The sequence below is a fragment of the Onychomys torridus genome, chromosome X, assembly GCF_903995425.1.
Source record: "Onychomys torridus chromosome X, mOncTor1.1, whole genome shotgun sequence".
Lineage (NCBI taxonomy): Eukaryota > Metazoa > Chordata > Mammalia > Rodentia > Cricetidae > Onychomys > Onychomys torridus.
The window spans coordinates 63,127,109-63,152,938 of record NC_050466.1 but is presented as its reverse complement, the minus strand read 5'-3'; the positions used below and the strand labels follow the sequence as shown (position 1 = coordinate 63,152,938).

The following is a 25,830-nucleotide window of genomic DNA, read 5'->3' as shown; positions in this document are numbered from 1 at the left end:
ATAATTACATGTTGAATAGTGGGAAGGAAAGTATTAATTTTAGAATCAGCAAGCCTGGAGTTATATAGAAAAGAATGATCATCAGGTCAAGCCAGTAATGTGACACTGGCTTGTAAATCAAGGATGAGTAAGTCTGTGGCTCACACGTTAGTTTTTAAAGATAATCTACAGTATTTGCCTTGGGTTTTATTGCCACAGTGACTAATATAATGATATGAATGAAGCGGATGATCTGCCAAGCATTGTGATAGGCAAATTACTATTTCTTAGAGAGATAGGATGCTTTAATGTAATAAACTACTGAGGAGTCCTGTGGGTATTTCTGATTTAGTGTCTGAAATTTTGCCCAAACCAGCATTTCCCCATGACAGTAGACTCCTAATCATCACAAAGCTGCCTTGACTGAGACGGGCAAGGGAAACCCAGTGAGGCACAGTGGCATTGTATATGAATTCTAACCTTCTTTTCTAAAAGTTTTATATATTTGTTTCTAGGACCCACATCGATTGCATTATGACCCTGCCGAACTTAAGCTCTTTGAAAACATTGAATGTGAATGGCCTGTGTTCTGGACTTACTTAATCATAGATGGGATCTTCAATGGTGATGCTGTTCAGGTGAGAATATGCTGGGCATTGTGCTTATAAGCCTGGTCATCCCCCTGGTGGGCTGATCACTATTAGCATAGAGTCATTCAGAATTCACATCATTGTTTCAGGTATCTGTTGCCATTTTTAAAACGTATCCAAAGCCTAGTGAATTAAAGCAGCAGCTGTTTTATTGATTTGCTCATAATTCTGTTATTTGAGCAGAGCCAGTAGGAACAGGTTATCTCTGCTTCTCCTTCTGTCCCCTGGGATAGTTCATAGGGCTAGAGGACCTACTCCTACCATAGTCCTAGTCACATGGCTGGTGAGTGAAATTGGGCTGCCAGCTGAGACCAGATGCTCAGCTGGGGCAGGGACTTGTTTTTTCTCCATGTGCCTCACTTGGGCTTTTCGCGGCGGTAGAGTCTGTGGGCCATTAGATTTTTCATGCCATAGTTGCCTTTTCTCCAGGCTTTCTTAAGTCTTATTACAGAACTGGCAAAGCACCTCCATCACATGGTTGATTAAATAGCTGTCACGTCCTCAAAAGTGGGTTTGGGGAGAACTAGACAAGAGCGTTAATGCAAGGAGACATAGTTCCTGTCTATGTCAGACAGGTGTTGCTTTTGTTCCCTTCAGATCAGTTGGTCATTTTGCTGTTGTTAGGTCTAGTTGAGGGGTACTCTGGTTTAGTGATGATACTCTTAGATAACACCTGGTTTAATGTGTCAACCCCTAACTGCCTCCCATGCTCCAGCTTTACTCCCTGTTTGTTCCATTCTCTACACCTGAGCCAGGGCGATTTTATTCAAAGACAAACTTAGATTATGCTGCTGCCTGACAGGGTTAGTCACCTTTCTATTGCAGTGACAAAATATCTGAAATAAACAAGCTAAAAGGAGGAAAAATTCCCTTTTGGCTTACTGTTTCAGAGGTCTCAACTCCTGTGTCATTTTAACCTCATTGCTTTTGGTCCTGTAATGTGGTGATATATTGTGGTAGGGAGCCTATAGCCAAAGAAAACTATTTACTTCATATCGGCCAAGAAACAGGGTATGTGGTAGGGGAGAAGCTAGGGCCCCAGTACACTCTCCCAAGAACATAACTCTAATGACTTACTTTCTCCAGATAGGCCCTAACTGCTAGTTTCCATAACACTCAATAGTGCCAATAGATCCTGTTAGCCAGGATCTCACTCTGGCTTCTCAGAGCCCATTCTAATCACATCCCAGGTCTGGAGAAGAAGGAGATGGCAGGAGTCTCTGTCTTGTGCATTTTGGATTTTGAAAACCCAGTGCTCAGGAACATAGACAGTACACTTAAAATGTTCAGGTCCCTTCTTTATTCACTCTTACATTGTGCTTAGCGTTTATCTCGGGCCTTCTTGTCTTTTATTCTAAGTTTTGGAAGTTCTCCGAATGACTGACTTTGAATTTCAGTGAAAATAGACTTAGCAATGATCAAGGGTTTAGGGGGAGATAAGGAGATTAAAATGACTATGCTTCATGTCATTTTTAAGGGAATAAGAGATAACTTTATTCTGTAATCATTTTAAGTGTCCATGATCCAGGAACATATATTTAGGCTACTCCAAACTCCATGTTCCAACATAGAAACAGTTTCATGAAATTTATATCGTTTTACAGAAGAAAGCAAGTCATAAATCAAGGCAAGTTTAAAATATATTGGTAGGGTGGGTACACCAGAGAGGCAGGTACAGAGATAAGGGAAGCTTTTCTATAAGCCCTAAATGCTATTTGAGCTTTTGGAGTGGTGGAAGCTAGTGGCCTGCTAAATTTAAAAATTCCCAAAGGGTTTTATTATTAGTCACAGGGTGTTATTTCTAACACAGAAGTGGGCAAGGAGTGGCTGCTTTAGAAGGCTAGACCCACTTCAAAATAAGGTCACTAGCTTCTGGACTTGGCAACATTCCAATTTTTCCACAGTACTGAAGTTCTAGTCACTAATCAGTCTCTGCATATACAGATTCCTGTGGTCGTATTTTGTTTGTGCTGTGACAAATAAAGCTTGCCTGGAGATCAGAGTGTGGAGACAGCCACTAGTTAACCATAGAGCGCAGGCAGTGGTGGCACACACCTTTAATCCCAGCACTTGGGAGGAGGAAGCAGGAAGATCAGGAGTTCGAGGCTACCCTGGGCTACACAAGATTGATCCAGTCTAAAAGAGAAACAGAGCCAGGAGGTGGAGGCTCATATCTTTAATCCCAGCACTTAAGATCTTATGCCTTTGATCCTAGTACTTGGGAGGCACATGCCTTTAATTGCAGCACTAAGGAGGTAGAGACAGGAAATGATATGGCTGGGTGGAGAGAGAAATATAAGGCAGGAGGAGACAGGAGCTCAGCCCTTTTCAATCTGAGAAGTCATGGAGGTAAAAGGTGACTTCAGCTAGATGCTTTAGTTCTCTGATCTTTCAGCATTTACCCTGACTCTGGGTTTTTATTATTAAGACCAATTAATTTGTGCCACAGATTCCTTTCAAGAGCTTTTTGTTCACAGTTCCCCATGTTTGCCAAGCATCATAATTTGTGCATTCAGGGTCCACATATTATATATCAAATATTGTAAGGTTACTTATAGCTAGAAAGGCCCTTTTCGAGGATCTGATACAGATGAGGCGGGAAGGAGTCTTCAGAAGAGAAGGCTGTTAAGAAATTCCTGGATCAGAACAGCCCCCAGATTGAACTACACAGGAGTTATATAGTTATATAGGAGCTCACAGACACCGAAGCTGCAATCATGGAGCCTGCAAGGGTCTCACCAGGCCTTCTGCATACATGCTGTGGTTGTTTAGCTTGGTGTTCTTGTGGGACTCCTAACGTAAAGTGGGAGCTGTCTCTGACTCTTGCCGGCTCTTGGGTCAGTTTTCCTCCTACTGGGTCACCTCATCCAACCTTCACATGAGGTGAGGTGCCTGGTCTTATTGTAACTTGTTGTGCTGGGTTTAGTTGATATCCTCAGAAGGGAAAGAGAAGAGGAATGGATTTGGGGAAGAGGGAACTGGGAGGAATGGAAGGAGGGGAAGCTGGGGTCCAGATATATTATATGAGAGAAGAATAAAGAAACTCCTGGACCATAAGAAAACTATTGGCATCATGATCTGGATCTGAATTGTCTTTACCCCCTCTATATCTGACATAACATTTACATGTGACATAGATACTCCAAATGAAGCAATTCAGAACACAGTTTGACCTAATGGAGTGCTTGTTACAGATGTCGAAAATAACCAGAACTGACATAATTTTTCATGAGACTGATTGTAAATCCCCCTGTATTTACAGTTGTTTGTGCTCAATGAACTATCTTACTTATATTTAAATGATTAGAAATGGAACTTTGGAAGATATCACTATAGAATAGTCTTTTTATTAGTAAAATATAAATATTTTTAAATCCCAGCTGATTGTACTATATGACATTATAGATACTAATTAAATCAAGAAACTCAATATTTATGGCATAAAACATCACAAATGTTGTTGTTGTTAGACATTGATGTCTTGTATAATTTAGATAAGAATTAACCCAAATCTTTGGATATCTCTCACTAGAATAAATGAAATTCATGTTTAATTTAAAAACTAGTTTTTTTGTTTTATCCAAATTATACCGAATAATTAGTGAATGTGTGTGTATGAGTGTGTGTTTGTGTGTGTATTTATAATGGCAATGAAAAAACTTGAGCCTTTTAACATTGGTTTTGAATAAGGTAAGGGTTTAGAGTAAGCAAACAGTCATAACAAAAAAGCATGCTCAAATGACAGGACATAATGTCTTTATTTGTTACTTCAATATTATATCTTGTTTTATAACTCTCAGAGAATCTGTCCCACACCTAATGCTGTCTCTTCTAGTTGACATATTTAGTTTTTTGGCACTATAAGGGATCAAACCCAAAGCCTTGTGTATGCAAGGCAAGTACTTTACCACTCATCTACATCTCTAGCCCTTGTTGACATATAAGTATATAAGTGTGTGTGTGTGTGTGTGTGTGTGTGTGTGTGTGTGTGTGTGTGTGTTTTGCTGAGGATGAAACTTGGACCTTGTACGTTATAGGCAAGTACTACCACCAAGCCATATTCCCAACCCCAGCAAATATTTTCTAACCAATAAACATTGTGGAGTGTGTGTGTGTGTGTGTGTGTGTGTGTGTGTGTGTGTGTGTGTATAGAGGATGCCATGTGTGAAAACCAGAGGTTGATGTTGGATATCTTCAGTTGCTCTCCACCTCTCTCTACCTTATTTTTTGAGATAGGATCTCTCATTAGTAGAACTCATTGATTCAGCTCGACTGACTGGGCAATGAGCTTTAGAGATCCTGTAGGTGGATTTTTCTGTCTCCTGCTAGCTCCCAAATCACATGGAAACTTATTAATTATGAAAGCTCAGTTGATATCTTAGGCTTGTTTCTAACTAGCTCTTATAACTTAAATTAAACCATTTCAATTAATTTACTTTGTGCCTCGTGGCTTTATTACCTTGACTCTGTACTGCCCATGTTGCTTTCCTGCTTCCTCTGTCTCTGGCTGGTGACTCTCCTTGTCTCTGGCCTTCTTCCCAACATCCTCTCCACCCCAAAAAATCCTGCCTGGCTATGGGCCGTTCATCTTTTTATTAAACCAATCCAAGTGACAAATCTTCATAGTGTACAAAAAGACTATTCCACAACATTTCCTCTTTTTGTCTAAATAAAAAGGAAAGTTTTAACTCTAACATAATAAAACTATGAACAATAAGAACAATTATCAGGTAAGAATTACATTTACACAGGGCTGTGGTGGTGCATGCCTTTAATCCCAGCACTCGGGAAGCAAAGGGAGGAGGATCTCTGTGAATTTGAGGCCAGCCTGGTCTACAGAGCAAGATCCAGGAAAGGCACAAAGCTACACAGAGAAACCCTGTCTCAGAAAAAAAAATCAATTAAAGGGGTTGGAGATTTAGCTCAGTGGTAGAGCGCTTGCTTAAGGCCCTAGGTTCAGTCCTCAGCTCTGGCAAAATAAAATAAAATAAAATAAAATAAAATAAAATAAAATAAAATAAAATAAATTCCATTTACAATGTGCAGTCCATTTGTATTTGGCATATTTGGAGAAAATGCTCCATTATTTATTCTATCGTGATGAGTCCAAAGCTCTATACTTCATTTACCTTCTATCATAAGTAAGGAAAATTATTAACTGTAGATGAATTTCTAAATGGTCTTATTAAATAAAAAAAACTAAGAGCCAGAAATTGGGGTTAAAGCCTGAGAGAGATCAGAGGAATAGGAACAGCCACAGCTAATTTTACCTACCAACTCCTCAACATCCAAAAGGCGAGATACTTCCTGTCTACCCACACTTATATGCCTTGCTGTTCTGCCATCTGATTTGCTCTCTCTGTCTAGCAACATCCTTCCTCTTCCTGCCCAGCTCTGTCACTTCCTTTCTGTCTGTACAGACCTCCAGACCTCTATGGTTAACTAGTAATGGAATTTGAGGTGTGTGTCACCATACCTGGCTCTGTTCCCAATGTGGCCTTGAACTCATATAGATCCAGACAGATCCCTGCCTCCCAAGTGATAGGATTAGAGGTGTGTGCTAACATTGCCTGACTTTTGTTTACTATAGTAGCTGGCTTTTTCCTCTGATCCTCTGGTAAATTTTATTGAGAGACACAGTATATTGGGGGACACAATACATCACAACATATAACTATGACTATCTAGTCTCCAACTCTATCAAAGACCCCAGAAGGGTATAATATTACCTGAGTAAACAGGAAGTGCAGAGAAAGTGATTTCTAAAACTAAAAGAAATGACAAAAACAGCTGGCTGTGTGGACAGTCACCCCAGGTTCCTCTGCAGTGTTGGGACATCCATCTTTGACCTACAGTCCTGGAATATCTGACAGATTTCTCTGTGAAGCAAGAATTTTAAAGAACTGTCCTACCCTGTCTTGGTCAAGTTTGGCAGTCGCTTTTTTGTGTGTCCTGATGGTCTGGTTTGGACGACATAATGTCAGCAGTTGAGGCAAGGGCAGTTTCTTGCCAAAATGGCTATCTGTACCATAAAGAAAGCAAACTTCATATTGAGGTTCTTTGATGCCCATTATCCTTTTTTGAAGTAGATTGGTGCTGCCAGGAGCAGACATGTCTCATTGTCACAAAAAGCCTTACGTTATTAAAACATCTTAAATGCTATATTCTGTAGATCTCTGAAGTGTTTGAAGACCACCTGTCTATCTAAAATATATGTTTGACCTTGAAAACATACCTAACATGACTACGAGTTTGTTTGTTATAGGTGACTACTACTAACCTGCATTTCTAAGTAGTTTGTAATAATAACTTTCAAGGACTAGAAATTTACATTACATTGTTAAATGAGCTGCATAGGTACAATACCTTAAACAGCAATAGAAACATGTACAGTATGTTCTAACAAAAATAACCTTAAATTTGTATCAATATACAAAAATGCATACCAATGTAAAATATTTAAGACTAATAGTTGCTTTTTTAGTTTAAAAGTAGATTCAATAATCTACCCTTTTATCCTATCATTTCTATATCTTTTCAGAACAAGATCCCTGAATCTAATCTCCTTTGTTAAGCGTTTTTCCTAACTATTACCAATAATAACTTATAACCAACCCCCCTAAACAATGACAAAAATCCATAACCCACTGAATGACAAAAAACCACCCACCCCACCTCTTGGTAATGTAGGCATCATGTTCTCTAGATTGCATCCTGTTGTCTGGGAGGGGCAATGGCGTCTCTAGGGGACTCTGAGAAAATTGAGATAATGGTCAAGTCCTGGGAGAGCTGGCTGTGTCATTTCTTGCCAGTCTCTGTGTAATGGGAAAGTGTAGGCCTTATCCGAAGCCCTGGCTGGAGTAGTGCATGAGACTGGACCATCTCAGCTAGCCTCCTTGAAATTGTCCTGAGCAGTTTGTAGTCCAAAGCTGGTCTTTGGGTGGTGTTTGTCAGCTTAGTGCCATTACCACAATCTAGGCAGAATCATTGTGGGACCCCATTATCCTTTTGGAGACTTCAAAGGTCACTATGAGGAATAGTCACAGTTCACTGCAGAAAACTTAAATATTTTAAATGTCATATGCAGCAGATCTTGGAGAGATTAAAGGACCACAGTTTGTTAAGTACATCTGGGGTACACAAATTTAATTCCTAGTTACCCAATTCAGACTTAAGCCTGAAATCATGGACACAACCTTTTTCTAAAATTAGTTAGTGCTCTGTAAGACCATTAATATCAGAAAGTTTGTGTGTGTGTGTGTGTGTGTGTGTGTGTGTGTGTGTGTGTGTGTGTATACAGAGAGAGAGAGAGAGAGAGAGAAATCTTACAAATTTTGAAATAATATTTATACCTTAAAAAAGATTTAAAGGGTCAAAACCAAAGGATCATGAGATTAGTAGCAATAGAGTAGTCCCCTAATTTTGTTTTCTTTTTGTCCCATAACAGGTGGCTCTTCTGACATGAGACAGAGATTTTGGATTTTCCTTTAACAAGCATGTGTGGGTTTAGAGAAGGGAAAAGCCATGCTCCAACTCCAAAGCCAGCTTTAATTTTTAATTGAACCGGGACTGCAAAAAGACCATTTGCCTTATATGTCTATAGAGAACAGCAGAAACAAACATTTGGGGAGATTTATGAAATTTTATCCTATTGGAAATGTGCTATAACATTAGGGCAATTTACTCTTTTTCTTGGGACATTTTCTCTGGATGATTTGTCCCTTTTCTTCAGATGTCTCATTTGTCTAGTGGTCTTTAGGTTCTTTTGCTAGATGCCTTCATTCTCCTGGAAAGATAAAAAGCGTGCCCCAGCCCTAACTTTAGGGAGTTTCCTTTTTGGCATTATATATGATCAAATAAAAGGCATTTGTTAGTCTCATAAGTTAGTTTAGATTTAATGACCAGGCTGATGTGAACTACCGCCTCTTCTAATCAAGAGACTTTTCCTGTTTGAATCTAATCTTTATCAATTTTGATGGTATCTATAGCTTTTCTTCTCCTGTGGAAACGAAAGCAAAACCTATTCCCCAGTGTATCACATACCCTGATTCCCATTCTGGGGACAACACATCTTTAAAGTATAGTATAGCATCTATCTAATAGATAGATAGATAGATGACAGATAGATGATAGATAGATAGATAGATGATAGATAGATGATAAATAGATAGATAGATAGATGATAGATAGATAGATAGATAGATAGATGATTGATAGATAGATTGATTGATTATTGGAAAACTTACCACTTAGGCAGAACTAGAATATGCTGCCTAATATAGAATTTCTAACCCAAGAGGTTTTAAACTTGGTAAGACAAATTTTACACATGAGAAAACTTAAGAGTAAATTATTTTAATAAGAAGAGTATAGGAATGATGTCTGGTACATAGTATAAGTGACAGTACTATGGAAAATTTGAGGACCCAACAGCTACTTCATCAGGGGCTGCCCTTTCCCTCTCCCTGGAAACTTGGCAAGTGGAGCTGCACTCGGAGGGACAAGCAATGGTGTCAGCAGGAGTCGCTCTCTGGTCTTCTACAGCCAAACATTTTAGCATTTTCTGCTCTGTTTGTTGCCAAGAGGCCTAGTTTGCTATTGTTTTCTAAGTTGTATTGTCATTGCATCATTAACTGCCAGACCTCTGTCACCCTAAACATGCTGTGGCTGTTTTCCAGGTCCAAGAATACCGAGAAGCACTGGAAGGAATCTTAATCAGGGGCAAAGATGGGATCCACTTGGTGCCAGAACTCTATGCCATCCCACCAGACAAGGTAATCAAGTGGTGGTAAGCCCCTTGTGCTGCTCATCTAGACTGTGTGAGTTAGTATTTTTGGATTCTCTACCTACCTTCTAGGCCAAATGACCTTTTTCTCCAGAAGTGGTTTCTAAAGGCTAGTTTTTTATCCACCATAAGGAATTATGGCTTTGAGAAACATGTGGAACATGCTTGACTATGGATATCCTAGGGCGGTGGCAGCTAAAGACCTTTGAAACATACCTGTACCTAATCTGTGTTTGAATCAGGCCCATACACACATGAAAGAGCCTAACTATACTGAGGGAAACTGTCCAAACTAAGACAACCCTGGATTCCACTCAGGGACCAGACCCCACTCAGTCCTACCAGCCTAGACCTTTGAATCTGAGCTTCCAGTGACTCTATGTTACCATTGTAGCATGAACAGACATTTCCCCTTATCTAAGCTTTCTTAGGACACATTAAGGACAAGACTTTTGTCATGCCTCACCATACAGATGAAGTTCCAGAATCTGCCAGGGATGTTTTCTATGTGTCATGACATCTCCTGCAAATTTCTTTATTTTGTACTTGTAGCTGGATGCTGTGGATAGAGTGAATGCTGATGAGGGTAAGGGCTGTCTGGGTCACTTTCCATAGTTGCATTTTCAGACCCCTTGTCCAGTCTGCTCATTCTCTTGTACTGAGGCATCAATGGGAGGAAGCTGGAAGCCAAACGAGGGAAAATGCATACCTTTAAGAGTAGTACCCCTATTTTATAGTAGAAACCAGCCATTCCTGCTCTCCCAAAAGGCACATGCACACTGCTTGGTGTCAGAGCTGCACTTTGCTTCCTAGTGGCTAATGCTGGTTGTAAATCATAAAATGTCACTTTACAACTCTCTCTCCTAAATATCACACTGACTGTTAGCTTTCTAACTGTCATCCAGTATCCTCTTTATTCAGTATATTTAACTTATATACTAGGCACCAGCATTGGACAGTATTTTACCTTAATTTCATTTTGTGTTAGCTTTGCAGGTGAGAGTTGGCATGGTTCTTCAGTCACATCAGTAACATTTAGAGACCACTGGGAAGGAATCTTGCAAGGCACCACAAACCTATATGGCAGCTTTGTACAAATTAGGAAAGTCTGGGACTGTGTGGCATGCAGCCTGTATGCTTGGGCAAGGTGCCACCATCTATGGACCCTCCACTGCACAGCTGGGGACTGGTGAAAGCATGTCCAGCAAACATGTAGTGAGCAGCTGCTCCATGCTGGCACAGCCTAGGGGTTAGTACAGAAGGTGGTTCTGTGTCTTTGGGTCTCTAGGCAAGGTGACAGCAGATCTAGGCTGTGAGATGGAGGCAGCCACAGAAGAGATGGGAGCAAAGACGTGCTACAAATGCACCTGTGAACAGTAGTTCGGAAGGACCAGAACAGGGAGGAGAGAGAGGCCTCCATGAACTCTAGGGCAGAACAAGTTCACTTTGACCTAGAAAGCTTGTCTGCTTTTTGTTCTTTGCATTAGTTTCAGATGAGACTGTTGCAGTCTTCCTTGACAGTGGTATTTCAGTGTCTTCAATGTGTATGTAAGGTGCTAGCCAATTGTAAGTAACGCTATACATTGTAAAGTATAGACAGAGTTCTGTAGCAAGAAGAAAACCTTTGCTCTCCCCAGTGCTATGAGTCAGTAATAACCACTATTGCATTTTGGAGAATTTCCTTCCATACTGTTCTTTCTTTCTTGACTATTTGACTGCCAGTGATAGTTCCATTCAGTGTGTGCAAAACTTACAAGTTTTAAATGTTTACTATCAAGAAATATAAATCTTTATTAAGTATATTGATAATATTAATCCACAATACTGAGAATGAACTCCCCCTCAACACACACACAGACACCTGTGATACAGTTTTTTCCCTTACAGAGGGATAAATGTTTCCTGTTTCCTTTGAGTGACTACCTTAATCAATGTTTCAATGACTAAAATCTTAAAGGGAAACATGGAGTTTAGAAGGAGAGCATCCCATATGTAGCCGGCACTGCCCTCAGAACGAGCAGGCATTGCTAGGATTAAAACACACAGAAGCTTATGTTGCTAAGATAAAGCCCTGGGGAAATTCCACTTTCTAAAGGAGCTGGGCTGGGGAGTGGTAGCAGCGCTGTTGGTTTTCCTCAATGCATAGTGCCACCTTCTGGTCATTTTCTTGCATGGGCCCACATTCCAGGGAATGGTAAGCCAGAAGAAAGCAGGCTTGACATCCAGCTGTGCACTGTGCATCTGCAGGCTGCTGTTTTGGTTTGGTTTTTAGGAGAACACAGCCATCCATAAGCAAGAGCTGTGGAGCTTCCTGCTGTCCAGAGCTGGGTGTAGAGCAGGCAGGTCCAGCTTCTAGCGCCAGTGGCCCCAGGTATGCTTATGGGAGGAACACTGGCCTCGGACCAGGCCAAGATTTGAAATCCCCTTCTGTTGCTTATAGCCATGGGGTGCTGAGAGAGGAAGGTTTTGCCTTCTGAGTCCACCATCCTGTATTGCACAGAATTGGTCTGGAGACTGAGAACTGCTTTATAAATCTTCAGTGTGTTCCCCAAAAATAGACCATTGCAGGCCTTTGTGTCCTCTGACATTCTGACCTTGAACTTTTCATTTTCTTTGCCAGGTGGATGAAGAGTACAAGAACCCACACACAGTAGACCGAATTCCACTGGGGAAGCTGCCCCATCTCTGGGGACAGTCCTTGTACATCCTCAGCTCCCTGCTGGCAGAGGTAGGCTTTCTAGGCTGGAAAGCCATCTGTCTGATTGGAGGTACAGGAATCTGGGAAGAGTACAGTGTTTCTCTGTACTGAGTGACTATGAATAGTTTGGGCAACTTCATTACCTTCCAGGTCGCCTGGGCTGTTTTGGGCCCCAGGTTTTTCTCTGGCCTTTCATATCCATATTTACAATAAAACCAATTTAGATCAGCCACATGCCATGTTCCCTGTCTCCCTCTCAGCAGAATCTCTGTTATTTAGTTAGTTAGAGTCTGTTTGCACTGTTGCTCAGCAGACATGGGAACCTTTTCAGCCAAGATTAGCACATCTGATCCTAGAAGAGACGGGGTTAGGAAGTCCTTAGATGGGCTAGAAACTCTCGCAGCCCAGGACACAGGTAGCAGAAGGGCTTTTCAGATCTCTCCCTAGAAAGAGACAGACGGCACAGGTCCTTCAGATACCACAGCCCACACCAACCCACCTCCTGGCCCATTCCCTCTTGCCCCCAGGCTTCTGTTGGAAAAGCTTTGAAATGAAGCTCCCAGTCTTGAGTGAGAATTCTGGGATGGGGAAGGAAACTGAAGAAGAAAAAGGGACTAACCACCTAAGGCTGGCCAGCCTGTGTGCTTTGCCAACTATAAAACTGGGGAAGAGGCCAGGGCACCAGAATGCTACTGGGGTGCTGGTGTGGTAAAGACCAGTGAAAGGTAGCACAGTGGACACATCCCTGGGAACACTGGTTGCTGAGGTGGTTCCCAGGTATATTTAACCTGCCAAGTTCCATGGTCATGGCTTTCCTTATAGGACTGCACATAGATCCTTGTGAAAGTCAATCCTGTAACCAACCAGCTCAGTGACTTTTGGCAGGTCTCTTAACCTCACTGGGCCTCAGTTGCCTCACTTGTAAAGTGAACATTTGGGCTCACTCGTCTGTACAATGCTTTCCAGCTTGGATTTCAGTACGTGTGAAGTGGGAAATAATTAACTCCACTCCTCTGAGACCTCCTCTCCAATATAAAAGTCTTCCTAGGGCCCAGCAGTAGGTCCACTCCATCTCAGATCACCGTCATCCCCTTTGGATGCTTGGATCATTTCTAGAAAGTGTAAGAAGGTATATTTTTAAAGAGCACACATAACAAGATGGGGAGAGTTTTATGTTCCAAAGCAGTCAGCCCTGGACTGAAGTCTCCCTGTAAGCCCTTTCATGTAGGCTTCCCCACCTGTAGAATGTTGATGGGCATCGGAGACTCGAGTGTGACAGTGTACACGCAGGAAATCAACACTAGTAGTAGCTTTCTTTTCCCTCCCACACTGTGGGGGCGTGTTTGAGCAACCCTCCGAGCTGAGCACCAAGCATGCAATACATTTATCAGTAGCAGTCTGAGTAGCATACTCTGTTATGGAAAGAGAATCACCAAATATGAAGAAGGTTTTCGGGTGTGTGAGCCCCCACATATGTCATTTTCAAGTGTAGGAGCAAGGTGAAATCTTAGTTAAGCAGTGTTTCATAGTGTTAATGCTCCTCTCTTCTTAGGGATTCCTTGCCACTGGTGAAATTGACCCCTTAAATAGAAGATTTTCTACTTCAGTCAAACCTGATGTTGTAGTACAAGGTTTGTGAGCACGTTTACTATCCATCTCTAATGTATAAAATCAGTGTTAATTTTTCATTCACATTGTTCCCTAGTTCCTTTTTGAAAAATTTTAAAAGATGTTTAGCTGGGTTCTAGCGGTGCATACCTGTAAATCCTAGTACTTGGGAGGCCGAGGCAGGAAGGTCAAGAGTTCAAAGCCAGGCTGGGGAGGTAGCTCAGTTGGTAAAGTGCTTACCTAGCATGTACAAGGCCCTGGGCTCAATTTTCAGCACCATATAAACTGAGACATGATGGCATGTACCCATAAATCCTAGCATTAGGGAAGTAAGAGCAGTAGGATCAGAAGTCAAGGTCACCTTTGGCTTCTTAGAGAGTTTAAGGCCAGTCTAGCCTATGTAATAAGACCTTGACACAGAAGAGGTATAAAGGTATGTGCATGTGTGTGATTCATGGTACAGTAAGATGTAGGCATCTGTGAGAAACCTCGTATAACTCGGGCAGGCCCCAAAAGCAATGGGATTGTGCAGTAGTTCATTTATCCCTTGGAGGTCTCAGGTCTTGCCACCTGCTTCCACCCTCCCTCCCTTCCTCTTTAGCCAGTTCCTCTTCCAAAAAGGCGAGAACCAGTGGGGCTGCCTCTCCCAGGGTACCCCAATAGGCCATGTCTCAGGGCTGCTAGGATTCTTGCTCTTCCCCAAGGAGTCCTGCAAACAGTGGAGATGGCTATGGAGGAAGCCTTCAGTTTAGGTCTGGCCTGTGGTATGCACCTAACGCAGCAGCCCCTTCCGTTTCCTCTACTAAGGGACTGTGGCAGCTCTGACACATTCAGAGTGCCTTGTAGAACACTCCGATACTGTCAGATGTCAGCCCGCTCTGTGTATGTATATGTATATATATATATAACACATTGCCCCTAAATTAAGCTACATACTCTTGTTTGTTTGTGTGTTGTTGTTTTGGTCCTTTCAAACAGAGTCTTACTTTGTAAACCTGGCCATCCTTGAACTCACTACACAGCCAAAGCTGGCCTCGCACTCACAGACATCCTCCTACCTCACTCTTCCAAAGTGTTGAGGTTATAGGCATGAACCACTTCTTAAGTGTACACTTCTTAAGGATAAGGCTTGTATTCTCTTCTGTGCCGATTGACACCTCTGCACCCACACATGGAAAATAGTGATTGAACAAATAGGAAAGCATTCCTCTTTGGGGCCACTGGCTCATTTTAATGAGCATGCCCATAATACAATGAGAAGAGCTACAAGTTGTCACCTCATCAGTAGTGTATACAGAGTACAGCTAACCACCATAACATTCTGATTAGGTAACATTGACAACATTGCTCATCCCCATGAAGCTTAAAGGTTAACTTATTCTCTCAGGGATCTCAGTTGACAGCTGGAAGTGGGAACCTATTATTGACATCCTGGTAGGCTGATCAGCTATGCTCCTTAGTCGCCACACTTGACCAACACATACTCTGCTAATTTGACTCTTAAATCTACAAGAGTTCTTTTCCAACTGTGGGCTGGGATTTACTAATAGATTTCAACCAGCATTTTTAACCTATTGATTTATTTTCATTGTGTGTGTGTGTGTGTGTGTGTGTGTGTGTGTGTGTGTGTGTGTGTGTGTGTGTGTGTGTTCTATGAATTTACGTGCAGTACTCAAGGAGACCAGAAGAAGGTGTTGGGTACTCTGGAGCTGGAGTTACAGGCAATTGTGAACCACCTGATAAGGATGCTGGGAATCAAACTTGGGTCCTCTGCAAGAGCAGTGAGTGCTCTATATACTGAACCATCTCTCCACCCCAGCATTTTTTTAGTGTAGTAGGACAGAGCAGCATTACCAGAGGATCTCGCATGGAGTAGGTCAGGGGCTGTTCCAAAAACTCAGGCAGATACTGTGAGGTGCCTCAAGAGGTGATAGCACTTTGTCACCAAGGCTGACCGCCTGAGTTCAATCTCCAAAGTCTATGTAGTAGAATGAGGGAATTGACTCCTGCAGGTTGCCCTTTTATCTCCACACACATCCTGTGGCACATGCATGCCCCTCTTACACACAAACGGTGGAGGAAGGGATCTCAGGTGATTGCGTCAGACCATGAGGCTCTCTCCAGTTTCAGTCCCAACTACTCTCTGAAAGAGGCCGTCTTATGGAGAGCAGCAGCTGTGTGGCTTGGATAAATGTGGGATTCTGCTTGTCAGTTGAAGTTTCAGAAGGGATAGTTTTAGAAATGTTGGCCAGTCCTGCATAGCCAGCAGTCCATTTATTGGAGGCTAGGGGAAGAGGGGGATTAGGCTCCAGTTCTGCCTCATCTATTGTAGGCTAATTAAGCATTCTTGTGGTTTCTCTTAAGGGTTCACTGGGAAGATGAGATCATGGGTATTAAAGCCCTTTAAAAAGCATCGGGTGGTATGCAATTGTAAGGAAGTAATGTTCAGCTCTCAGTGGCATTTATATGTATCATATGTTCAGTGCTGCCGCCCTCCAGCCTGTGAATATAATGGTGGGACTTAGGGAAGACACCCTAACAATAGCTTAGCCTTTGTTCTCTGGACTGAGTATGGCCCCAAGTCCCTCTAGTTTCCAAAAGGCTCTGCTGCAGTTGGGCAAGATACCAGCTGCTTCCTGTGACTGTCCTCCTCTTCTGCAGGCCCTTTCCAGACTCCATCCCTTTGCCCACACACTGCTTTCTCATAAAGGCAGTTCTAGCATGATCAATACCATCTGGTCATCCCTGATGTGGCCCTAAGCTAAGGCTAATTTCTGCATAGGCTACCAGGACCTGGATACTTGGAGGTCCCTGACAGCCAGAAAGCCAAGGGCTCGAACCAGCTGGGATGGGTGCACTTTCTCTTCTGTGGTGTTTTGTTCTGTGCTTCTAAGTGGGCCAGATAGTCCTCCTTCTACCAGTGTCTCCACCAGCAGGCCCGCTTTCTTTTCTCTAGAAAGCCTCTCCTTCTCTCTCTCAAATTAAGCATTCCCTGTAAGCAGACTCTGCCATATTCTCATTTCCCCTGCCAAAATGTTGGGAGCAAGAGCGCAGATTTCTGGCATCCCCTGAGGTAGCTGTTTCTACTCCTAGCCCCGTGTGAAAGGACACAAGGCATATTTAGATAAATGCAGGCCCAGACAGAGGCAAGACATTATTTCAGATAGGTTGAGTTGGTGCGGAACCTATTGAAGACTATTTCTAGAGGCTCTCAGACTGTCCTGCATAGTGAGGGCACTGACGGATATGCATTGCATGTGTTGAGGTACAGGAAGGACAGAGAGCAGGGAGTGCAGCAGGATAGACAACCACCATTTCCAAAGCCAACTACAGGCAGTGTGCTAGCATCCTTGGTGCTGGACAGAAGGGAGGGAGAATCGTGTGTCAGCTTGCAGAGACAACAGACACGGGTCTGACGCGGGTTCTGTGTTCTCATTTGCAGTCGCTGTTTTGGCAGAAAGCAGTCACATTAAGGGGCTGTTGCAGCAACATGGGGTGAATGTCCAGAGCATTGCTGATGTGCATCCAATTCAAGTCCAGCCAGGCCGGATTCTTAGTCACATATATGCCAAACTTGGTAGGTCAGGGAAGTATTGGGGGATAGCCGGCAAAGAGGGCCTTTCTAGGTTCTAGGTCTGGGTGTGAGAAAACTTTGCTGTAAGTTCTGAAAACCTGGGCAGAGCGCTAAGCAGGTCAACCAGTGGGTCCTCTCCATTGTGAAGAAGAATGGACGGGCAAGCAGATTCCCCTCAGCATAGTCAACCCATACTGCCATAGGAGGGCCCCACTGTTTGGCAGATCTGTTGGCGAATAAGCAACTCCCTTTGAAATGTCACAGTTGAAAGAGCCACGGGTGTCTGGATGCAGCTTCTAATTGTTATCTGTGGTACCCCCAAATGCTCATTTTACCTATTAAAATAGGAGTTGGTTCCCTTTTCTTAGATTCTAAATTTGGTTGTTGTTTTTTTTTAAAGATTTATTTATTTGCTATGTATACAGTGTTCTGTCTGCATGTATGCCTGCTGGCCAGAAGAGGGCGCCAGATCTCATTACAGATTGCTGTGAGTGTGAGCCACCATGTGGTTGCTGGGAATTGAACTCAGGACCTTTGGAAGAGCAGCCAGTGCCCTTAACCACTGAGCCATCTCTCCAGCCCAAATTTGTTTGGTTTATGGCTGACTGCTCAGTAAATTCAAAGCCAGTATTAATAAAGTCCTTTTAATAATTCTTTATATAGAACAAACACATTGTTCACATCCATGCATGAAGAGAGGGGGTAGGATGTGTTTCTCTGTTCAACTTTGCCCCACCTTTTTAAAAGGCTGTGGTATGAGGAAAACAAACCCTTGAGTATATTGTCTGACACAAAAATAAGCCCAGCCTTAGCCTAGGTCACCAAGAATAGCTGTTAGTTTATTTCCTCTAACTCTGTTTTCTCCTTTATATTTCAAATAGGACGAAATAAGAATATGAAGTTGGGTGGTCGACCATATCGGCACATTGGTGTCCTTGGCACCTCTAAACTCTATGTGATTAGGAACCAGATCTTCACTTTTACACCCCAGGTAAGAAGAACAGGCCAACTGGGCATGGTTGTGTATGCTTTTAATTTCAGCACTAGGGAGGCAGAGACCTGTGAACTCCATGAGTTCAAGGCCAGCCTGGTCTATGTGAGTTCCAGACCAGTCAGAGCTATATTGTAAGACCCTATCTCAAAAAAAAAAAAAAAAGAAAGAAAGAAAAGAAAAGAAAACTGAAGAAAAAAGTGGGGGCAGTAGAAAATAAGCCAGCGTCCAGCATCCTCTCCAAAGTTCTCTTTTCTGTCTATAAGCGTTTCTCCTTCAAACATGGAAGAATTTTATATGCATGGGATCAAGTGGAAGTAGAGAAAATGCTTACAGTAGGTGCTCAGTTGATGTTACTTGAATCAAATTGAGTATGTCATCACTTCCAGACCTGAATTTTAAAGAAATCCACATTGCTTTACAATGTGACGTGTCAATTGGCTCGTATCAGCTAACATGAGTAGTGCCTGGCCTTTGTGAAGGTTGTCACAGAACCCTCAGTGTGACATAGAACTGCACTGGTTTGCAGGTCCCCAGCCCCTCTCTGAGATTCAGAATACACTGACGATAGTGCTTGTCTTTAGAATCTTTGTTCTTAAAGAAAACTAACCTAGTGGAAGTATATACCAAAAAACTGTTTTCTCCATTTGAGAAGCTAGAGAGATTAACAGTGTGGTCGTTTTGCCAGTTGTGAGTCCCAGCATGGACCCCTGCCTGCCTGCACATGTGGTTGGTTCTGGGGTCTTTCCTCAGCAGCTGCCACTTTCAACCTCACAAACTATTTCTCTTAGTTCCAAATTCTAAATGCTGAGGTGAGTGTGCACTTACACAGAGGTCAGGAGAACAATGGGATTTTCATCAATATGTGGTAGTGCCCCTGATTGGCATTAAGCAGGCATCAGTCAGATGGACAGTCTTCCCAGCTCTCCCTCACCTGAGAGGTATTTGCGAACCCAGTATCTCCAGAAGGGCTAGCAATGACAGGCTCTTGATTTGCCCTCAGTGGTGAGGAAGACACTTAGATCCCCTATGGGAGGAGCTGAAGGCAGGTCTAGAAACACACCTTCCCTTTCACACCAGTAGAGCTGCAGCTTCTGGGCAGGTGACAGATTGTTATGTCTCATCTCAGAGAAAGTGGCCGCCTGATGCGAAGATTGAGGCCAATACCAAACATCTTCCTGACAACAGCTTCAGGGTCAGTGCTGCCTTGAGTGACAGGTGTCATGTGGAAATAAGTGAAGGGTGCCCCTTGACTTTGGCCTGTTCTAACTTTCAGTTCACTGACCAGCATCACTTCTACCTGGCCCTGGACAACGAGATGATTGTGGAGATGCTGAGGATCGAGCTGGCCTATCTGTGCACCTGCTGGCGGATGACTGGCCGCCCCACACTCACCTTCCCTGTCACGCACACCATGCTCAGTAATTCTATGAACTCCATCTTTTGGGTCATGGGCTCTTACCTAAATGTTTAGGACAATTCCTGTGGACAGTGCCAAGTACTGAAGGGGCTCCTTAGCCATTTGACTTCTTTGTCTTGGGAATCTTCTGTACCATAAGGGTTTTGATTGGGTTGTGCTGGTAAGAACATTGCAGTGCATTGTACTCCCAGATGAAGAAAACTCATTCATCATTTTTTTTCTTTAGCCAGTGATGGATCAGACATTCATCCTGCAGTTCTTTCTACAATCAGGAAACTAGAAGATGGATATTTTGGAGGTGCTAGGTAAGTTGGGGTTTCTTTTCATTAAACAAGAATAGCATTGACCTTCCTGAAAGTCTCTTCCCACTGTTTGCATTAATTTCTGAATCTAGACATGCAGAATTGTAGAGTAAGAAGGAAGCTAAGTTAATTCCATCTCCCATGGAAAACTTGAATCAGGTCTAAAGCAACATTTGGTCATTGCTTACTAAACTCTCCTGGGCACCAGAAGTCCACCATCTTAGAGAGGTGAACATTGCAGTCTCTTAGAGGTGTTATCCTTCCTGCAACATGACCTGAGGAGGGGCCAGAGGTACTCAATGAAAGCTGACTTGACAGATTTCTCCATGGCCCTCAGAAATGATGAGTCACTGTCCACCGGCTTCATTGGCATGGCAACTATTTGGGTCTGTTGTCCCAGAGTACGACTCTCTCCAGTATGACCCTCAGGCACCTTAGGTGAATAGGGTTGCTAACGCTACAGAAACCACCTTCTCACTTTGTCCTTCTGAGTGACCCAGAGTAGAGAATTTATCTGTAGCTTCTATATCTTTATCTCCATGAATCTCCAGGGGTATGTCAGATAACTGCCCTATGGAGCCTCACTCTGCACTCAGACCATGAGCCCTTCCCCAGGCAGAGAGAGGATGCCCTTGGGCTAGCTCACCGGCTGCTGATAGTGTTTGCAAGTCAAGTTACTTCTTTGTACAGCATCCCACTTGTTGCCATAGGAAAAGCATGATTTTTTTTTTTTAAATTTCAGATAAAGTATCATTTACCTTGCCATTTACACCATATCTAAGTATGCAGCTCATGATGTCAAGTACACTTCCATCATGGGAGACAGATCTCCAGGACACTTTCCATCTTGCAGAACTAAAACACCATATGCAAGAAACAACCCTCTGCTGACCTGCCTGTCTGCAGCACCCTATCTATTTTTATGTCCCCATGGTTTTAGGCTTTTAATGACTGGCTCCTTCTACTACCTCACTGTTGTCCTTCAAGGTGAACTTAACCTTTTTTTGAACTTTGGCCCCTGAAGTTGTCATCTGTGCCCTTGTAGCTTCCTATGGGCCCCACTGCAGCCTAGAAGTGGCTTCCCATGCGTTTCCCCTTGGCCTCTTAGGAGCATCAGTCAAGACAGTCCCCAGTGTGGTACTGTCTACATTTGCAGGGCTAGCATTGGAAGTCCCATCAGCATCCACTTTGGAGCAGTTTGCCTCTAGCTTGGCCAAGTTGCCACCTGGTATACAGCATCATGACCAGAAGAAAATACCATAGGCCTGTAATGAACCATCTTACCAAATACATTATTTTATTGAAGTCTGATCACTGTAAAAAGAATATAGTGTACAGTTAGGAGTTTTGCACTGTGCCCTGAATATTGTCTCATTTAGTCTTTGCTTTGTGGCAAGCTACAGTCTCATCTATTGGTAAGGAACCGTGAGCTCAGATGTGCCAGGGCTATAAGACAAATAGGTATAGAAGCCCTTTGGTGACCCAGAACCAACCTCTAACCCTTAGACCTCCTGTTTACAAAGCACTGGGAAGAGAACCATGGAAGAAATTGGAATGCTGAGGCTCTCTCAGCTACCTGTTGTAATCAACTATGGTTTGTTTTATAGCACTAGGAATCAAATCCAGGGCCTCAGGCTTACATGCTCTCTACCTCAGAGCAATACTCCAGTCCCCAATTCAGTTCTTGATAATTAAGGTTGAGTCCCATTTAGGTTTCTTTATATTTAAGGTTGTTTTTGTTTCGTTTTGTTAAAAAAAAAAAGTTGAACTCACTGTACCTACTTGACCTACTTCGAGTCTCATGCTACCAAAAGCTCTTTAGGTGACTGCCTTCCTTTCAGCTCTCTTTAGCCTCATAAAACCCGCTGCTTTCACCTTCATCAGAGGAAAGGTCTCCATTGCATTCTGGCTTTCAGGACCACCTCCCCAACCCCGGAACAAAACAAAAGGAGCCTTGAAACTGGCCCTTGGCTCTCCACGAGAAGGCTTTTGTTTAGTTAAGGACAGGCTTCTCTTCCTCAACTGTTGTCTTGTCCTGTGCCTTTTGCCCATTGAAACTTGGGCACCTATGAAGGTGTTGTATCACATACTCTGATTTCCCCCATAAACAATCTATTCTGGATTCTTCGGTTCTCACGCATATTAACTAAATCCTGATCTGATGCTGGGAGTTCAGAGGGAGGTCCTGTTGTCTTCCACTTCGATAGCTGACATTTCTGTAGGGCAGAAACCGTGTGGGCTCCCAATATCTTGGTTGCTGATACCTATTTAGCAAGACCCAAGCTGCTGGTTTTCAGCCCAATACATTAGGGCCTGTGCAGGATGCATTGTGTCAATCTGAGGATGGTAGGTTATAACTCGCTTATAGAGAGAACCTTAACTCTGAGGCATGTGTCTTGCATCATAAATCCCCTGCACCTGTCTCACCGTGTCTCGTGGCAGGGACAAGCACGCCAGGAGAATTCCTGCTTCTAATCAAGTTTTTAAGGGAGAGAAATCCCAGAGCTTGATTCTGACTAAAAATGGGTTTACTCAGTTTATTTTGTAAAATTGTTAGCTTATCAGGAAAGTAGATTTGTATTTGTTAGGTTTGGGGACAGAAATGTGACATGAATCTTTTGGCTTTTAAATGCTATGTGCTTTCACTTCAGACTTGTGAATACATTTTTTGGTGTTTTTGCTTTTTTAGGCACAGTCTTCTGTTGTCCAGGCTGGCTTCAAACTCTGTGTGAGGCTGAAGCTGGTCCCACCCTTCTGGTCCCCCTGCTCCTACTTCCCAAGTGATCGAATTACAGGCGCTCCCCACCATGCCCAGCTTTTGTTTTGAATTTTGGGTCTGTTTCTTGCAGATTTATTGATTCCTACAGAGGTGTGAACTAGCTGTTGAACACGTTCCCTGGTGATTGATTCTCAGTGGAAGTCTGTCCGCACTCCACCTGCATCCCTAACATAGTACCTTCTTGACAGAGTCAAACTAGGAAACCTGGCAGAGTTCCTCACTACCTCATTCTACACCTACCTGACCTTCCTGGATCCAGACTGTGATGAAAAGTTGTTTGATGACGTCAGTGATGGGAGCTTTAGTCCTGACAGTGAGTCAGACATAGGAGGATACCCGGAGGATAGCAGTCACCCAGGTACCTTGCAGCGAGCTTCCATGGATTGTTGGTTGAATTGGTTTAAACCTTGACGCTATGATAAAGTTACCTAAGACCCAAATACAGAAAGCAATTGACAAGTAAGCTAAAAGCAAACGAACAAAAACAAGGCTTCCCAAGATTCTGCTCGTTCAAACAAATTAAGTGCTGGTGTAAGAAACTAAATTACACTGGAGCCCTTGAAAGCAGGGCTTCATAAGCCCAGTAGGAAAGTCTCAGGTATAAGATTGTTCATAAATTGATATTTTTAAAAAGTGTTTCCCATTTATTTTCTCTCTCTCTCTCTCTCTCTCTCTCTCTCTCTCTCTCTCTCTCTCTCTCTCTGTGTGTGTGTGTGTGTGATTCTCTCTCTCTCTCTCTGTCTCCCCTCTCTTTGTGTGTATGTGTGACATGCCATGACATACATGATATATGTAGAGGTCAAAGGACAGCTTTGGGAAGGTGCCTCTCTTGCTCCCTCATGTGAATCCTGAGGATTGAACTATGCTTGTCAAGCTTGGCAGCAGGTACCATTGCCCACTGAGCCATCTCACCAGCCCTCTTTTTAGTTATTTCTTTTTTTAATATGGTCCATTTGCCGCTCAGACCTCTGTGGTTCATTTGCACCTGGTGCTCCTTCAAGGGGTTTGCACAGCTATTTAAACTAAATCTTGACCTGCGACTGAACCTAAAGCTTTATGCATGCCTGTACTGCTGAGCCGCACTGCCAAGCCCTTATAAAATAAATCCGTAAAAGAGAAACACATTGATTGCTTCACTTTTGAAAGGAATGGTAGGAATGACATAGTTTTGATTATATATGAGTGGTAAAACCCCACATGTATATAGTATGTCTTAATCTGAACATGGTTTTGGATCAAAGTGATCTTTTTTACTTTTTTTGTTGTTTGTTTGTTTTGGTTTTTTGAGACAAGGTCTCTCTGTGACAGCCCTGGCTCTACTGGAACTCACTCTGTAGACCAGGCCTCAAACTCACAGAGATCTGCCTGCCTCTCCCTCTGAATGCTGTACTTAAAGGCATGGGCCACCACCACCGGGCTCTGTTTCTACTTTTAGATAACATTTCTAAGTGGTGCAGAAAGCTCCATAAGGTTTAGCTTATTCTAAGATTAAGACAGGATGTCAGCTGCTGTTCTTCAGATTGTTTTCAGATTCTAATGCTTGCGTTGGAATGGTGTGACTTAAACACTGTCTCATTCTGAATTTCCTTAGCCTACAATGAAGATTTTTAAACAATGAATTTATACATACATATGACATACCTGTCACTAGCTTTATCCTTTTAATGTGAGTGGAGGTACAAATATATGTTGCTGAATGTTGTCTCCTCAACAGCTTGTTTTCATGGATTCTTTTCCTTGGTTGTCCAATTACAGAAAGCCAAGATGAACTTGACCAGTATATCAACCACCTTCTTCAAAGCACGTCCTTGAAGTGCTACCTGCCTCCTCTTTGTAAGAAGTCAGAAGACAGACATGTTTTCAGCGCTGTCCACTCCACTAGGGACATACTTTCTGTGATGGCCAAAGTGAAGGGTTTGGAAACTCCATGTATGTTATTAAGCTCTTCTGTCCATTAAGATACATTCTTTTATCAAAGTAATGTGTTGATATAATTTAAGTTGATCCTAAAAGACAAGATGTGCCCTCCTCTCCCAACCTTCTGCTTCAATATGACCACTTTCAGCTCTTCTAGATGTTTCTTCTGGCATTTCCATATTTCTAAAATAATGTGTTTACTTCTGTCCTTTGAGGTATCAGTTTAGCCTATAATGTTCTAGTGTGTGGATCAAGATTTAGCTGTCTTAAATTACCATTCCTCTACTTTGTTCCCTAGCCTACAAAGGGAATTGTCTAAAAATTTAGTTAAAGCAGTCTTCACACTTTATAGTGTGTATACAGGTAGTATTCTTAACTGAACAGCATAGTGTACTATGATTACATTCCTATTTTTACTTTCTGCTTTTCCTGAAATGAACATTGTCCTTTTTGTTTGCCTTTCTTCTAAGTCTTCAAGTGTCCTCATAATAAAATTCCACAAGGCAAGTTATATTAGTGAATCTCTTGAGTTATTTCTTTCTTAGAGTCTCCCCCTTTCTGGGCCAGCTCTGCTGTAGGCCTGCTCCCTTGACTTGCTTTCTGGGTTAGTGTTCCTGTTTTCTGTACCTTAGTTTTTCCTCTTTCTTAGCGCTATCATTTTGGTGGAGGACATCCAGTAGCCTTCTTAGAAACAATAGGTAGTGGGTAACATTGAGCCCTTACAGGTCTGAAAATGCTTGCAAATGTATTATACCAATTTGACAGTTTGGCTAGGTGTAGAATATAGATTAAAAGTACATTTTTCTTCAGATTTTTAAAAGCATCACTTCATAGCATTAGTTTGTGTATATGTGAATGCATGTGTATTTTTTGTGTGTCTGTCTGTCTGTCTGTGCGAGAAGGCTGATATTCAAACCTTACATGTTCTTCAACAAGGATGCTTGCTACCTTGTTATATTTATTTTGTTTTGTGTTTTTGAGACAGAGTCTCTCACTGGCCTGGGGCTCTCTGGTTAGGCTAGGTTGGCTGGTTAGCAAGTCTCAGGGATCTTTTTGTCTCCACCTCTAAAATATCGGAATTACAGTGCATGTAGCCATGTCCCTCTTTTAACGTAGGCATGGGAACT

The 25,830-nt window shown here is 42.6% G+C and overlaps 1 protein-coding gene across 6 annotated transcripts in view; it reads left to right on the top strand.

Moving 5' to 3' along the window:
* Phka2 (phosphorylase kinase regulatory subunit alpha 2) overlaps nt 1-25,830 on the top strand; it is an 81,916-nt gene that overhangs the window by 29,974 nt on the left and 26,112 nt on the right. For all 6 annotated transcript variants that reach the window (XM_036174120.1, XM_036174119.1, XM_036174116.1 and 3 more), the window contains 10 exons: nt 495-617; nt 9,308-9,403; nt 12,035-12,142; nt 13,665-13,743; nt 17,163-17,297; nt 18,176-18,285; nt 19,562-19,706; nt 19,932-20,010; nt 22,975-23,144; nt 24,542-24,715. In XM_036174120.1, the coding sequence (XP_036030013.1) occupies nt 495-617; nt 9,308-9,403; nt 12,035-12,142; nt 13,665-13,743; nt 17,163-17,297; nt 18,176-18,285; nt 19,562-19,706; nt 19,932-20,010; nt 22,975-23,144; nt 24,542-24,715 (1,219 nt within the window). The remainder of the gene's footprint in view (nt 1-494; nt 618-9,307; nt 9,404-12,034; nt 12,143-13,664; nt 13,744-17,162; nt 17,298-18,175; nt 18,286-19,561; nt 19,707-19,931; nt 20,011-22,974; nt 23,145-24,541; nt 24,716-25,830) is intronic.